The 15,108-nt window shown below is 45.2% G+C and overlaps 1 protein-coding gene across 2 annotated transcripts in view; it reads left to right on the top strand.

The window, feature by feature from the left end:
- The window catches only part of MAPKAP1 (MAPK associated protein 1), a 119,292-nt gene that overhangs the window by 102,977 nt on the left and 1,207 nt on the right, over positions 1-15,108 (top strand). For both annotated transcript variants that reach the window (XM_063316034.1, XM_063316033.1), the window contains exon 11: positions 14,260-14,357. In XM_063316034.1, the coding sequence (XP_063172104.1) occupies positions 14,260-14,357 (98 nt within the window). The remainder of the gene's footprint in view (positions 1-14,259; positions 14,358-15,108) is intronic.

The following is a 15,108-nucleotide window of genomic DNA, read 5'->3' as shown; positions in this document are numbered from 1 at the left end:
GAAAACCCAGCCATATAAACCCCAAAGGTTAAGGCGGTCCCGATCTGTGTCTCTTGGAATGGCTGACCAATTCCTCAGTGCTACGCATGCGCTTGACAGTCTGGATGGGAGCCCCCTGCTCGCCATCCTTCCTCATGACACATGCAATCCTGGAGAAAAATATTGGATTTTCAAGAGATCTCAGTGTTCTTCTGCAGGAATGTTGAGCTTGCATGACATTTAGTTAGCTCCCAAGATTTTAGTCATAGTTGTTTAGATTGCTTAATTTAAAATGAGTTCTGAGGGACTTTGGGTGTCACACATGGCCATCCTTATCCAGGGTCTACCCCATATCCAAGGTCTCAAGTGAGAAAGTATTTCTCAGCCTTGCCACCGAACAACCTTCTTAAATACCAACATCTCTTGATGCCTCTCTTTATTCAAAGCAGATGTTGTACCAGTGAGCCAAGTCTTTCCTTCTCAGGGAGGCCCCCAGTATTGCCAAAGAACCCAGAAATGGACAAATTGAGATTTTTAAGATTGTGACTTAGACTGGAAATAGTTGGCCAAGAGGCCTTTTTTCGTTTCTCTTTTCTTATTCATTGGCTCTTGCTAATGAGAGGCCAGCTTGATCAAGGGAAACGCAGTATATAAACAAAGAAAAGATGTTTAAATTACATGGATAGTAGTAGCATACATCATAACATGGGAAAAAATAAACATGTATGGCTGGATCTTATTCTGAGATTTATCATTTCAACAGGGGATTCATCTTCTGTCTTTTAACACTTGACTTCAAGGCCACCCAAGGAAAATGGCTGCAACAGTTTCAGAATTGAAAGGTTTGGACCATCAAGAGCTGTTTTCTCTTAAGTCAGACCCTTTCCACCCATCCCAGTATGTTCTTCCCTGCTACTGCTGTCAGAGCTTCAGGCTCTGCCTGAAAAGGCTATAAAGATCAAACCCAGAACTTCTCCATATAAAGAAGCTGTACCATCGAGTTTTGGCCCTATTCCTGTCCATTCTTCCTTAGCTCCTGCCCCCTACAGGACTTTCTCAACTCATCCTTCCCACCCACGTCCTCTATAGTCTACTTCTGAATTTTTTTTTCCCCAATACTCAATAATTCTTAAATCACCCTTTAGTTAGAAACCTTAGCTGAGCCTTTCAGGCTGGGCCCAGAAACCTGTCAAGTGGGGAGAGGTTGTTGTTTTTTTAATAGAAATGCTGAGTACCTCCAAGAGAAAGGTCTTACGTTGCTCCGAGCCCAGCTTTTGTGTTTATGACCTATTTGGAATATCCATTAAGTCTTAATACGAGAGTGGGTCTAACAGGTGTCAGAAGTTCAGCAGATGTCCAAGAAGTTTCAAGAAATGTTAAAATCGCCCTGTCCTTCTCATTTGCCAGTCCTGTTGGAGTCTCAGTGGCCTTTGTTGATCAGGAAGGACACATTTTCACCACTTGGGTTAGACCGAATCTGCTTGTTTAAATTATTATTATTATTTATTAATTAATTATTAATGACCTCCCTTATAAAATCTCCAGCACCCCTATTAGAATCTGTGCAGACATCTCCTCTACAAAGGGCCCTTTGAAATCTGCCTCTCCTTTGATTATTACCAAAGATTTTGCTGATTTTGAACCTTGAGGGAGGAAGCATCCTGTTGTTAAGAAGGAAGATTTAAGCCTTAATAAAGGAGGTTGCCATTTTTATAGCCCCCAGAAAGAAGCCCTATGTCTCAATTAAGCACACATAATATAAAGTCTTAAGGAAGCCACATAATAAGCTTGATGTGATTATATCCTCTGGCAAAGCATAATTTAAAGGAAATCTGATTCTCTTAATATCTTGTTACACTGTTGGAAAAAACAGGTTGGGAATCCATTCCAAACACCCTGTCCACTGTAGAACAACTCCATGGATAGAACAGGACCACTGGCAGCCCAAGGAAGTTTGGGTCATCCACATTAGCACCGTATCTTCTTGGCTAAACATTCAAACGGACAATTTACTGTAGCCTCAACTCTAATTTGGTTTGATGAACATGCAACCTTCTGATCTGGAGCAGTCTGTTTTTGATCAAAGCCAGAGTGTCATAAGAACGTGACGTAAATCAAAACACAAAGAGGATTATGTTATGGCATCATATCAGACTCCCCTCTAGATCAGCCCTTTCCAACCGGGTGTGCCTGCCAGATGTGTTGAGGTTGCAACATCTGGAAGGCTCAGACCACACAGCCAAGGAAGTTCTGGCCCTTATGCATCTGGAAGGTGCCCTCAGATATGGGGAATTTGGAGGGGGCTGATCTCAATTCTGCTTCCCACAGATGTTCTTAGGGAAACCCAGAGCAGATCTGAAAAGGCATGAGCTGTCCCTCATTTCTGGCACACACCTTGTAACACACCTTGCTAAAAGCCATCAATATGTGTGTCTTCAATTCCATGGACTTTGTGGTGCATTATGCAAAAAGCTCCTGTCTGTTCTTTCCCCCCACCCCCATCCTGAAACTATTGTCCACCCATCTTATTGGACATTTCTAATTCTAATTGATTACAAAAAAGAGAGAAAACCCTTCTTCCCTTCCCCGTTCTCCATTCTGGATGCAATTATTTGAACCTTACCGGGGGATCAGAGTAGAATAGGAGTTATAAAGGTAATGATAAGTGAGATGCGGTGTGCTTATAATTAAACAGCCTTTGAAGCATTGATGGGCTCAGTGCCATGCACACGCATGGAGGATCTTATAGATTTTGGGCTATCGTTCCAGTCACCACTGCAAGGGAAGGCATGGGGTATCCAAGCCTACTCACCTGCTGGGAGAGAGGGACAATTTGCCCCCTTCCTTAAGTCTTTCCATTCATACTAGCCTGTTTAAGAGATTGTGCAGCTTCAGGTATTGGTGCCTGCGTTTGCTTCCATTCCTCTCCCTGTCTGATCCCTTTTTCCTTCAGTGTCCAACATCTCTGAGATTGAAAACTTGTAGGCGGGGGCTCTGTTCAGTTGGTCTAAACTCTGGAGACCCTTTCAGGATGATGAAAGATCCATCATTCTTCCACCTCTCAGTTTTTGATCACCCTTCCCTCCCTTTGTCCCCAAACCTCTTTTTTGGGTGACTTCCAGGCCACTCAACAGCCTTGGTCACCCAGTTAGCACAAAGCATCAAGGAAAACTGACACCCGTCCCAAATATTAACACACTAAACATATTCATGAGCAACTAGTTACGGGCAAAAGCCTTTCATCGTTTCTTTCTCCACGCTGTTGTGAAGATGGCTCCTTGGACCAGCAGGCACCCTTGATACTTGAGTGGCCTCCTTCTCCTTCTCCTTCTCCTTCTCCTTCTCCTTCTCCTTCTCCTTCTCCTTCTCCTCCTCCTCCTCCTCCTCCTCCTCCTCCTCCTCCTCCTCCTCCTCCTCCTCCTCCTCCTTCTTCTCCCACCTCCGCATCGTAATTTAATTGCCAGCCTTGTGGCTCATGGGTGTGAAAATTTCCTCTCAATTCCCATTCCATTGTTGTGCTGGGGCTTAACAGAATGTTAACCTGGTAATAGGCACAGGGCCTCCCCATTATGTATCTTGCTATTGAGCGGTTCTGCATGGCTAGTTAAGGAAGAGAGCGAAAAGATTAATGAAAGCTGCCTAAAGCGGGAGGATGAGGGAGCAAGTCTTCCAGCGGGGGCATATTAGTGCTGAAGCAGAGTGCTGATTTTTTTTTTTCTTACTCCCCCTCCCCACACACACACACACACACACTTTTTTCTCTACCCGGCAACCTTTGAACCCGCTCCGCTGTCAAGAGCTGCCAAGAGAACCGACAGTTTGATAGATGTGGCTTCATGGGTCAGTCTTCTTTCCCATTGAATTGGGCACCAAAAAAAAAAACCACATGTGCACACACACACACACACACACACACACACACAACGTTCCCTAGCACTTCAGTCTGGGTTTGTGATAGCCTCATAAAGCCTCCCATGGTGTGTGTTTGCTTCTGGGGAGATATACCAGATGTTTAAAGCCAAAGGTGCATGGGTACTTCTGAGCGGTATTTGAAACCAAGGGGGATTGTGGTCAGACAGCATTAGCGGTGGACATCATAATAATATGCTCAACTTTACAAGCGAATGGCCCAAGAGCAGAAGCATGAAGCCTTGATTTTAGGTTTTGGTGATTGAATGGTTCGATTTTAGAAATACAGTGTTACTAAATGTTTAATTGATAGTAAGAGATTTAACTTTTATGTACTTTTATACCTGTGCTGGAAAAGTCAGAAGCCACTGGTCTGATAGGCTTTTTTGCTTATTCCTGTACCGTTTTAGCTGTTCCTGTTTCTTTTTCAGACTTGTATTCTGTTGGTCTCATACACTGCATTATGTGCCTTAATTGTATCTTGAACAATTAATAATACAAATATTTTAATAATAATAATAATAATATACTAAACTTGTGTGCCGCCCAACTCTCAACAACGCTGGGCGGCTCACGACAATCAAAGCAATTACAGTAAAATCAAGAAAAAAGAAAGAAAAAAGACATGATCTTTTGTTTTCATCCAGTTGCTTCCTTCGTGTTTATCTCAACCACCATCCCCACCCCAGGGAAATTGCCCAAATATCAAGGTCTACTTTACAGGTCCTGTTCCTCTCCCTGGGAAGACCTTGACCTTGTAGATTTCCCCGCTGGGTTATGCTTTTCAGTCCTGTTGCACTGTATGACTTCACTGCACCCAAAACCTCTGAAAAGATACTCTCTAAAGTTCTGCAACGTCGCTTGTCGAAGAAGGGAAGCCCTGCTGTTGATGGGAAGAGGGAGAAATATTCAATGACCCATTTAGTTAATTCAGAGCCCTGCATCAGCCACTTGAAGGCAGAAAGCACCACACTTCCTTAACTTTGTGGGCGAGAAACGGTATGTGTCTTCTGCCTTTGATGCCAGCGTTACGATCCTTTAAGTTCCTATATCTCAGCCACGAGAGTCGGATCAGAGGAGGCTTGCGGAATGGATGGGAACCCAGCGTGGCTTCTCTGCCCGGCTTTGAAATTTGAATCCAACGTAGGCCATGCCAAGAAATGGCAGGCAGAGAAGTATTCACTCCTGGAGTACCGCTCCCGTTCTGTAATCGTAGATGTCTAGATGTAAGTTGTGGTTACTGAGCAGTGAGGGAGATGTTTAGAAATGTCCGACATGCAGAACTGAGATGCCTTGGTATGAGTTCTCCAGGCCTGGGTGAGATTAAATTCTAGTTGACCTTATGGTTTCACTCTTGCCAGATCTGGTTAAAACACTCTCCTGTCTTGAAGTCCAAAGCGATGCCGGTTTCCACCACCCTCCCTACTCGCTCTTGTGAAAGGGGACAAGCATTGAGTGTAAAGGAATAGGTTTTCTCCTGTTTCAAACTGGGTTTGAAGAGGCAGCCTTTTACCATGAGAAACCATGTGCTTCATTTAAGCTCGGAGACTAGCACCTGGGCTGTGGTGGGTTAACATTGGTCATTGTATTCCTCCTGTTGTAATGATTGCTCTCCCAGTTATTACCAGTGAGGGTAGGCCCTAATTTATATGGTCTAGGTTTGAGAAGGAAATTTGTTTTTCCTTATTTACTTTATTACAGTGATTTATATCCTGCCATTTCTACTGAAAATGCTTTCCAGTTAGCTCGCCGGTCCTACAAAATCTATAAACAGATGGCCTTAACCTTTAGCAAATCAGGTTAACAATCTGGAGAAGTTGAAAAGGGGGTGGTAGACTATGAGGTCTGTTCATAGGCTTCCAGAAAGTGTGAAGTAGATTGGCGAAACACTCCCAATTTTATAGGGATATGCATGCGTGCTTGCCCACCCCATCTGACCGCTAGCTTTTCTCTCTTTTTCCAAGTGCCTCATCTGTAAAATGGGCCACATGGTTATGCAGGTCTGTCATCCCCTTGCTGAGAGCTCTGTTCAATGTCTTGATTTATAGACTCTCCAAAGTAGATTAGTAATAGCTTATATAGTAGATAAGTCATTGGTCGCATAAGGGATTGATATGGGATTGATCATTGCTTTGCCCTTGGCCCTGACTAATGGGCCTTGCTGTTCTAATTTTTAAAAAAAGCTAACTAGATCTCACCATCCAGGTCTGTCCATGCTTGTTCTTGGGCCAGGAATCTAACATGTGAGACAAGCTTGGAACCAGGGTGAAGAATCTTGCCCCTGGCTGTCAGGAAGGAAAGAGCGAAAGAAGGTGGACATGCTTGTGGAGAAGATCAAGCAGAAGGAGAGATCCCTACGAAGTAGATGGAAAAGGAGGACAATGGGTGGAAAGGAGATTTGACTGTACCATAATTGAGTCCCAACTTGTTTCAAAGGGATACCTCTTCCTTAGGAAGACAGAGCACAAAGACCAAGGATGGATTCATTCAAACTGTGGGTGGCCAAAGAGGTTTCCTCTTGTTATAATAAAGTCTCCTTTCCTACCATTTCCCCTTTTTTCCATACCTTCAGGGGAGCCATCTCTTCCTCTTTGGAGGGCTGTGAGGACAGTACGCTTGACCCAGGTTCCTGTGAGTGTGTCTGTTGAAAACACCGCTTTTTGGTTCTTCTGCCTAGCAATAACCACAACCCTAATCACAGCTGGACCATGACATGCAGCCCAATCCTATACCTTTGTGCTCGTAAGCCAGCCCCACTGGATTCTTGTTTCCCAGTAAACATGCCTGTTTCCACCATGCCCCTGAAGAGCAGCGTTTCAGCTTATCACGCCAGGGTGCAAAGATCCCTGAGGAGACCTCTTCTCCACCTACTTCTCTTGAACCACGTATGTTTCAAAGCCTTACTCCAACGAGGAGACGTCTCTCTCCTGTCAAAAGCAGCTTTTGCTGGGCCTTTTACTTTGTACCCTCTCCCCCGCCCACCCATTTAATTACGCTGCCCAATTAAAACCTCCTTGCCATGTTCGGATTCTCTTCTTCTCGGACTTGAGTGGGTCTGACATTTACAAGGCTCAGCTCTCAAGCAGACAATGGCGTGATTGATGAGGTGCAGACGCCGCGAAGGAACCGCTCGCAACTGTGGGAAGGATGCTTAGTGCAATTTGATTTATTTATCATCTCTTCCAAAACATGAGGGGGGGGAGCTTTCAGGAAGGCAGCTTGGGAAGGGACAAGAGCTGTAGCGTTTTGGTGGAGCAGGAGTTCTCCCAGCCAACAGAATCAGTGTTTCTTGGATCCTAGGGCGATATGCAAGAGGTCCTAGATTTGAACCCCCAAAGAAACTTGCATTGGTGGTTGAGAGGACAGGAGCAAACGGTTCTCCTCTGCTCCCTCTAATGTAGCAAGTGGTTTAAAGCAGGATCGGGGATAAGTGGCAACCCACACATTGCTGAAATACCACTCCCAGCCACATTGGCATTGGCCACACTGGCAGAATCAAGAGGCCTTCCTGGCTGAAAGTCTCTCCCTAATCTTTGCCATCTGGGAACTGGAGAAAGTTGTGGCAAGAGGGCCTTCCCCAAATTTCAAACCACCCTGGGAAACGTGTGGCATCCACAGGTCCCCCGCTCCTACGAGAAGTCTCATCGCTATAACTAAGCTTTCCGACTCTCAGCAGAGTCCAACCATCTGGACCCATCTGCAACCCTGGAGTCCATACCCGCTTGTTAATCTGAACAATTTCTTTCACTTCCTCTGGATTCCCACCTTCCACCAGCATATGGTCGCAATGATCAACTCTGCCCCTTTCACCGTGCTGCATATTACAGAAGTCCATGACATGCCTCCGTACTGAGATGGGCTAAAAATCCATAGAACAAGCAAGCCAGTTGAGAAAGTTTCAGATGGTCTACCAAAACAGAGAGAGAGGCAGCTTGCATGAGGCAAACAATCCAGCAGTTGCCCTCTACTGACACGTCTTTGCTGCCAACAGCACACAGCCTTCAATTACATGATTGACCGTCCAAAGACCATTTTTACAGTCCACTCAACCACCTCAGAGAAGGTGGCCATTTTCTGGCATTCCTCCCTCCCCTTCTCCTATTTCCCCAGCATCTGAATTTTGGCAGATTTCTGGAACTCCAGCACATGAAACGGACAACCTCTCCTCATTAATTCTGCTTTCCAGGGTTTAAAATCAGCACCAGGGTATAGAAATGTCACTTTTTATGGGACTTAGATGGAGATCTCTGGATAAGCTCCTCCATTTATATGTGCCTCTTTCTGGTCCGCGGGGAATACGAGGGAAGGTTTGATGAAACGCCATGAGCATTTTGTGCAAAACCAAGGGACCATTCTCAGAAGCTTTGAGAAGTCACATTGGGTTAAGAAAATTCATTCCAATATTGTAGAATAGTCTTTCTATGATTCTGAATTGAGTTTTGTCAGGGGACGCAGGTTCTGACTCTAGGTTTTCGACATCGTTGGCCATTTCTGTGGCTACTCAGCTCTTTCCTTAAAGTATCCAAGGTGAGGAAGCCCTTGTAATCATTTAGACTTCGTGACTGTTCAAAGCCCTGCATATCCAGGGCAACCATTCCTGCCAAGGTTTAGTAAGGTTGGCAGGGCTGTTAAACCCATTTTACAGATAAGCAGAGGCTGAGGCCACCACAGGGTGTCTTGTTCTCCTAGCTCATGTGAGATTCAAGGCCCATTACAGTTCATTCCCTGAGTCACGCCAGCTCTCTGAGCAATCAACCAATTTAATGACAAAGCAATCTAATTAAGAAGATTAACACCCATACATTTCTAGTGTTTTGCCGTTTGGCTGAAATCCCCAAATGTTCCTCGTGCTCTGAGTCTAATTATTGAGCGCTTTAAAATCTTTCTTTCTCCCCTGCAGAAAGACCACTGCATCCCCCACCCCACCCTCAGTGCTCAGGTGAACATTTTCTCCTATTTCTGCTCTTGTCCAGAAGACGTTTAGGGTGGGGGTCAGTGAAGTTGAATTAAGTAGCGGCGCATTGTTAAGATGTCCCGTTTCAAAGGATGAGAAGAAGGGCCCTGTTTGAATCTTGGCACCTCCCTGCATTTAGGAAGAGAGCCTGCCAGGAATAAGGCTGCATGAAGTTCTTTCCTACGTGGAGTTTTAAATATAGCTTTATCAGAAGCAGCGTACAGCTCCGGATGAGTATCTCTACTCAAGCACACCCATTCTTAAGATGTCTTGATTCAAGGCACCTCTTATTAGAGTTTGGGTCCCTTAGAAAAGTCCCTGGATTAGATCATGAGTGCCTTAACATTCCCTTGGTTGGAATAGACCAATCTACAGCCCAGTCTTGCTGTACCAGGAACATCCCGCATTTAGGAACAGATATGAGATGTTTTGACCCAAAGCAGAGTGTTGAATGCACTCCGTAATCAGCATTCCCTCCTTGCAGACCAAAAACTCCACATCAATCTCGGTCTTCCCTGTGGGTGGTGTTCCATCAAAAAGAGGATTCGGGGCCGTATTTCCTACACTCCTGAGAATAGAAATAAATGTGTCCCCACTGCAATCCAGGAACCCATAGTTGTCCCAAATCCAGCCAATAGTGTTTCCATTTGATTTTCACACAACACACACACACACACACACACAATGGTGTACTAGTTAACCTGGAGCAGGAAGGCACAAGTTCTAGTCCACCCTTGGGCATGGAAGTCCTAGAATGGAAGTCAAAAAACATCCATCTGTCAACCCACAGTGGTAGATGATAGTCCATAACCTTCAACGGAAGGGCCTTCATTCCACAATGGATTGATTCAGGCTAATACTAAGAACAATTTCTTTCATCCAATTAACAATGTGAGGTTTGGACATGGAAGGATATAAAACTTCACCCTCTTTTGAGGAATTATCTTTTCGACTACTGTCTCCTAAATTTCTCTTGGCTATGTACCTCTACAGCATGGCCCTCCTTCTTCTGAGGTGGGTTATTTTTGCCTGACGCTTTTTAGCTGCCAAGAAAAATAAGCAGTCTGAAGAAATAACAAGTTTGTAGGGTGTTGGGTCTTTTTTTTTTTTTCCTTTTTTCACAAGTGGCTGACAAGATGAAAGAAGTTTGCTGAAACAAATGGACAGGCTATTTAAATTCTGAGGAAAGGCAATATTAATACCGCTGGGCTCAACCTGGCCTTTGGAACTGTTTGGAAGGAAGAAGGTCTTTCAGTTCAAAATGGGCCTCCTAAAATTGGTAAAATCCCAGATCAAGTACACCTATCGGCATCTCTTCGTTTAAGGATGATCACAAGTGTTTCCCCATCCCAAACACGCAAGGGCAGATGCATGCGTGGGAAGAAAAACTGGTGCCGAATGTGAACTTGGACATGTAAGCTTTTACTCCAACGTGGATAGCTCTTTTTCAATATCTGGATGTAAGCAGACAGAAATATAGCAAAGGTTCTAGAAGATCCTGGATGCAGAAGACAGATCTCTTCCTCTGAGACGTGCAGGCACGCACGGCTAGTGAGATGTGTTGTCCGTGATGGATTGAAACCCCAGCCTCCTGTTACTCTCTGCACAATAAGCGTTATTGACATCTGTGACTCTGTAATGGCCTCCAAAAAGGGCTGACTCTTTCACAAGCTAAAAATAAGAATTTGAAATAAAGTTCTGCTTTCTGCTTCTGTCAGCTGTGAAATACCAAAGTAGAAAAGGCGAGATAAATCACCAGATTTAAAAGCGAGAAGGGGGTCAGTGGTCGGAGGCTGGGCAGAGGCTCCCTGCTAACGGCCTGCCTGGAAGGGAATGGTGGGCAACTGGCCGGCCTCTGAGTCAAGTCTGCCCACTAGGCTGCCACCCCCTTTTTCTGGGACCCTCCCCTTTCTCCCTGGGCTCAGCTCTATCCACACTTCATTGTTTGCCTTTGGGACGCTGGAGAAATATGTGACTTGTGTGCACGGTCTCTAACCCAAAATTGCCAGTGGCTTCCCATTATGCCTTTACTGTATATGCTGCCAATTTTTGACAAACCATTAAACTTAGTGTTTTAAAGCTACAAGAAAGAAATGAAGGATGTTGCTTTTCTTCTGGACACACCCACTTTCAGCTTTGGCCACACCTATTTTCCCATTATCACCATGCAACTCCCATCCCCTTCCCTGAGGCTTCCTTGCTATCCTCAGCCTGCAAAAAATTAGGCAGTTATACGTTAAAGATATAGGGGAGAGTCAAATCTTAAATAGCAACGATGGTGCCAGAACCTCAGATCTTAATAGGAAGTCCTGTAGTTTGGGTACCACTGTTGAGGTGCTCTTCTGGGAACCATCCCTCCCATTTGAGAAAGCAGAGGCATGCAGACAGTACCTCTAAAACAGGAGACATTTCACAGTTGGAAAATTCTGTACATTTATGTTCTGCTTTTCTTGGCTTTTCTGCACTCATACCTGTGCCAAACTGAGGGAGCCCCAAATGTTTTAGACAGATAGATACTCCTTGTTACAAGCATTGACCAACCAACATAAATTTGCAAAGCACATTAGGTAGACAATAGAGCAATAAAATGGCACATATTCACATTGATAAAAGAAATGTGAGTGCCCTGCTGTGTTTTTTTTTAAATCATACAGGTTTTATCTGCTCCTAGTTAACAATAGTTTTCTTTTAGTACAGCCCAGTAGCGCTTTTGCTTCTCTGATTTAAAGTTTGGATTGTTGGTTTTTTGTTTTTTGATCATTTGCCAATTTTCAATGGAGAATTCATAATTCCTGTTTAGCCTGGGATAATAGGGTTTAATTAACATGCCGTGATGAAATACTGAGGTCTCCGGTTTGCTGGCCATATATCAGTTTATTTGGGCTGATTTGGAGAATTAGCTACTGTAAATAAGATTTCAAATCTGGTCCCCTCCGGGAAAAGCAGATAAATCTCCATTAAAGGATGAGGCTATTTCTGTAGATGAATTAATTCAGACCTTTGGACCAAATGCATTTTTTTTTTTTAAAAAATGGAGAAAATGGCTTAATACGTTAAATCTTAATTGCCAGTGATTGAATTTTCATTTAAACATCCATTGTATATAAGGGTTTCTTAAGTTGTGGTCAACAAAAATGTTTGCGGGACAGTTAAGAAGGTCGGTAATTGCTCTCGATTTACTTATTTTTCTTCCCATTGATGAAGGAGGAGGCCATTTTGGCCATGAGCAAAGAAGCTCATGATATGGCTATGCTATGACTAGGGGAAGAGGGTAGGCCTCTAGGAAGGGTCAGGGTGCCACGGGAAGGTTGCAAACCCAATAATTCCTATGGGCTGGATTATGCCCATAGTCTGGAGCAGTGTTCCTCAGCCTTGGCCACTTGAAGTTGTGTGGACCTCAACTCCCAGAATTCCCTAGCCAGCAAGGCTGGCTGAGGAATTCTGGGCGTTGAAGTCCACACGTCTCCAAGCTGCCAAGGTTGAGGAACACGGCCCTAGAGGTTCTCCATGCCCACTCTCAAGTGGCTGAGCCAGCCATTTGAATGTGAGAACGTAGGTCTTCTTAGCGGTTGTCAACCAATAGGGCCGTGAATGGTTAGTTGGCTCTCCAAATACCTTTAAAACAAAGAGGGCAACTTTTCATGGTCCATATTTTGTGGGTGTGGGTGTGTGTCCATCCATCCATCCATCCAGGAACTTCAGGGGAATTATAGCAATGCAGTGAGGTCAGAGGAGCTGGGGCCACAAATTTCAATCTAGGGGTGGGTGGGTGTGCGTACGCACACAGATGGGCAAGTTTCAGCTCTTCTTTCTTCAAACTTCTTCACTTGTTCCAAAAAGAAGGCTGACAGGTCTTCCTACAGTTTGGTAGACGAAGCCGGGCTCCATAACGTTGGCATGTTTTCCCTGCTAAATAAATATCCAGTGCTGTGACTCGAACAAGAAGCCAGCAGATGGAGAACAGCCTTCCTTACCCTTTCTCTTTCCAAGGCCCCAAGTCAGTAAAAATGTTCCAATGGCAGCTTCATCTTCTTCAAGACCTACCCCCCCTCTTAAGTGCAGCAGTGTTTCCTAGTTTTGACTCATATACCTGCCTGGGGTTTTTTTGCTTAATCTGCATCCACTCCAATCCTTCCAGGGTGAAACCCGTTTTAATCTTCTCCTCTCCCTTTTTAAAAAGTCCTGTGCCTGCCTTCTGCGGAAGACGGCGGCCGTTTCACCACCACAGACTTTTCTCCTTAGGCTGAACAAAGTAATTCAGAAGCTGTCTGGGGCCCAACTTGCTGGGGGTCGGCATTTGCTTCCCCTCCCCACTTTCCCGGGGAAGCGATATTGAGGAGGGGGAACCGAAGCCTTTCAAGAGGAGCTCAGCCTCTCCCCAAAAAGCCACCCCCCCTGCCTGAAATCGAAATGACATGAGAAGGATGTCAGATTCCCTCTCACCGTCTGTTCTGCCGACGGTATGCAAAGATCACCATCTGTGTGTCCTTCCCCCACGCACACACTTCTGTCATGCCCACCCTGAGCTTGTTGAAGGTTTCTGGAGTGATAACTCCCAAACCGTGTGAGAGAGAAATGGCCATTTTCCCCAGGAGGCGGGAACGAATTCAGTCTTGGCAGCCCACCCTTAATGTTCCATTTATACCCCTCCTGCCTCCCCCCCCCCCCCGCATTTTATCCTCAGAACAAGCTGCAAGATAGAAAGCAGAAATCTAGCGTAGGGTCATTCAGGAGGAGAATCTTGGTCGCCAGATCACTGGGTGCTGCACTTGATCTTCTCTCCTTTCTCGCAGCCTCCAGCCAGGGTGGGCAACTCCACCCTGCCTTTGCCTAAAACGTGTGGTTGGGTTTTGAAGCCCCCAAAACATGCAGAAAGGCAGCAAGGTTATCCTCCTGTTGCTTCTCTGCATAAGCCGTTCTTGACTTTTTTTGTTTTGAGTTGAGAGCTTGCCTAGTGTGACACAGTGCACAGGAACAACTGGCTTTTACTTTACTTTACTTTACTTTACTTTACTTTACTTTACTTTACTTTACTTTACTTTACTTTACTTTACTTTACTTTACTTTACTTTCCTTTCCTTTCCTTTCCTTTCCTTTCCTTTCCTTTCCTTTCCTTTCCTTTCCTTTCCTTTCCTTTCCTTTCTTAAAATCCTGCTAGAGCGAAAGCCACGTGCTTCAGGCTGTCAGCAGAGTTTAAATTTGAGACGGCTTGCCCTTCACCTGTACCTAACATGGCCGTGGTCCATGCTGATTGGTCTGCGTGGAGAGTTGTTTCTGAACCTACCCATTTGGGGAAAAACTGGTTGAAGTGCATATTTGTACACAAAAGACTCTAAAGCTTCCCTTTTGTCAATTTCACACTGTTCTTCCTTGTGTTCTTCTTCCCTTCTCCTCCTCCTCTTCCTAATTCCTTGCAGGTCACGCAATATTTAAGCTCACCTATCTAAGCAACCATGACTACAAGCATCTCTACTTTGAGTCGGACGCTGCCACTGTCAACGAGATTGTGCTGAAGGTAGAGTGAAGGGGACATGCAGGGCGGGCGGGGCGTGCCCAGTTCCAGAGGCCTGGGCACCAGGAATCGCCAGTTGGCTCAACCAATAGGGTCGGAATTGGGGGCCTTCCAGCTGTTGCCAGCCTACGATTCCCAGCCTCCCCCACCCTTGGTTAGGAGTTGCCTTCCCTGTACAAGAAGGAAGACTCCGCAAGAGTCTGAAGTCCCCGATTGCGGACACTAACAGGCTCAAGCAGAGAGGACACCGATGGCCGAAAGCAGAGAGGAAGACGAAGGGAAAGTAGAGAGGAGGCAGATGTGCCAATAGCCGAGATTAGAGGGAAGAAGAGGCAGGGCGTGGAAGTAACGCACAACCATGGAGCTCTAAACTTGGGTTGTCAGCCAAGTGACAGTTCAGTTTGACTTCTACCTAGCTCTTTCCAATAGGATAGCAAGAGAGAGACTACACAATCCTGCCATGTCATAAACTCAGTCGCCTCTTCCTTCTCTGAGCTGAAGAAACCAACATTCACAAGAAAGCCATGCCTGGTTAAGATGTCTAGCGAGCAGTTGATACTGCCTGGCCTCAGTGGCCAGATATTACCTCTCTAAAGTCCCCTGAGTCCCAGGTCTCCTCTGTTGACTTGGAGAAAACTCTCTTCCTGATCTTGATCAGCCCTTATTCAAACTTCACTAAAGTCCAGCCTACATAAAACCCTTGTCCTTTGAACAGAAGGCCAGGAATGCCTCTGTGGAAGCTGTTGCCCACTTC

This window comes from Candoia aspera, chromosome 16, assembly GCF_035149785.1.
Source record: "Candoia aspera isolate rCanAsp1 chromosome 16, rCanAsp1.hap2, whole genome shotgun sequence".
NCBI lineage: Eukaryota > Metazoa > Chordata > Lepidosauria > Squamata > Boidae > Candoia > Candoia aspera.
The sequence above is the reverse complement of the archived record's forward strand: the minus strand, read 5'-3'. Positions and strand labels throughout refer to the sequence as shown.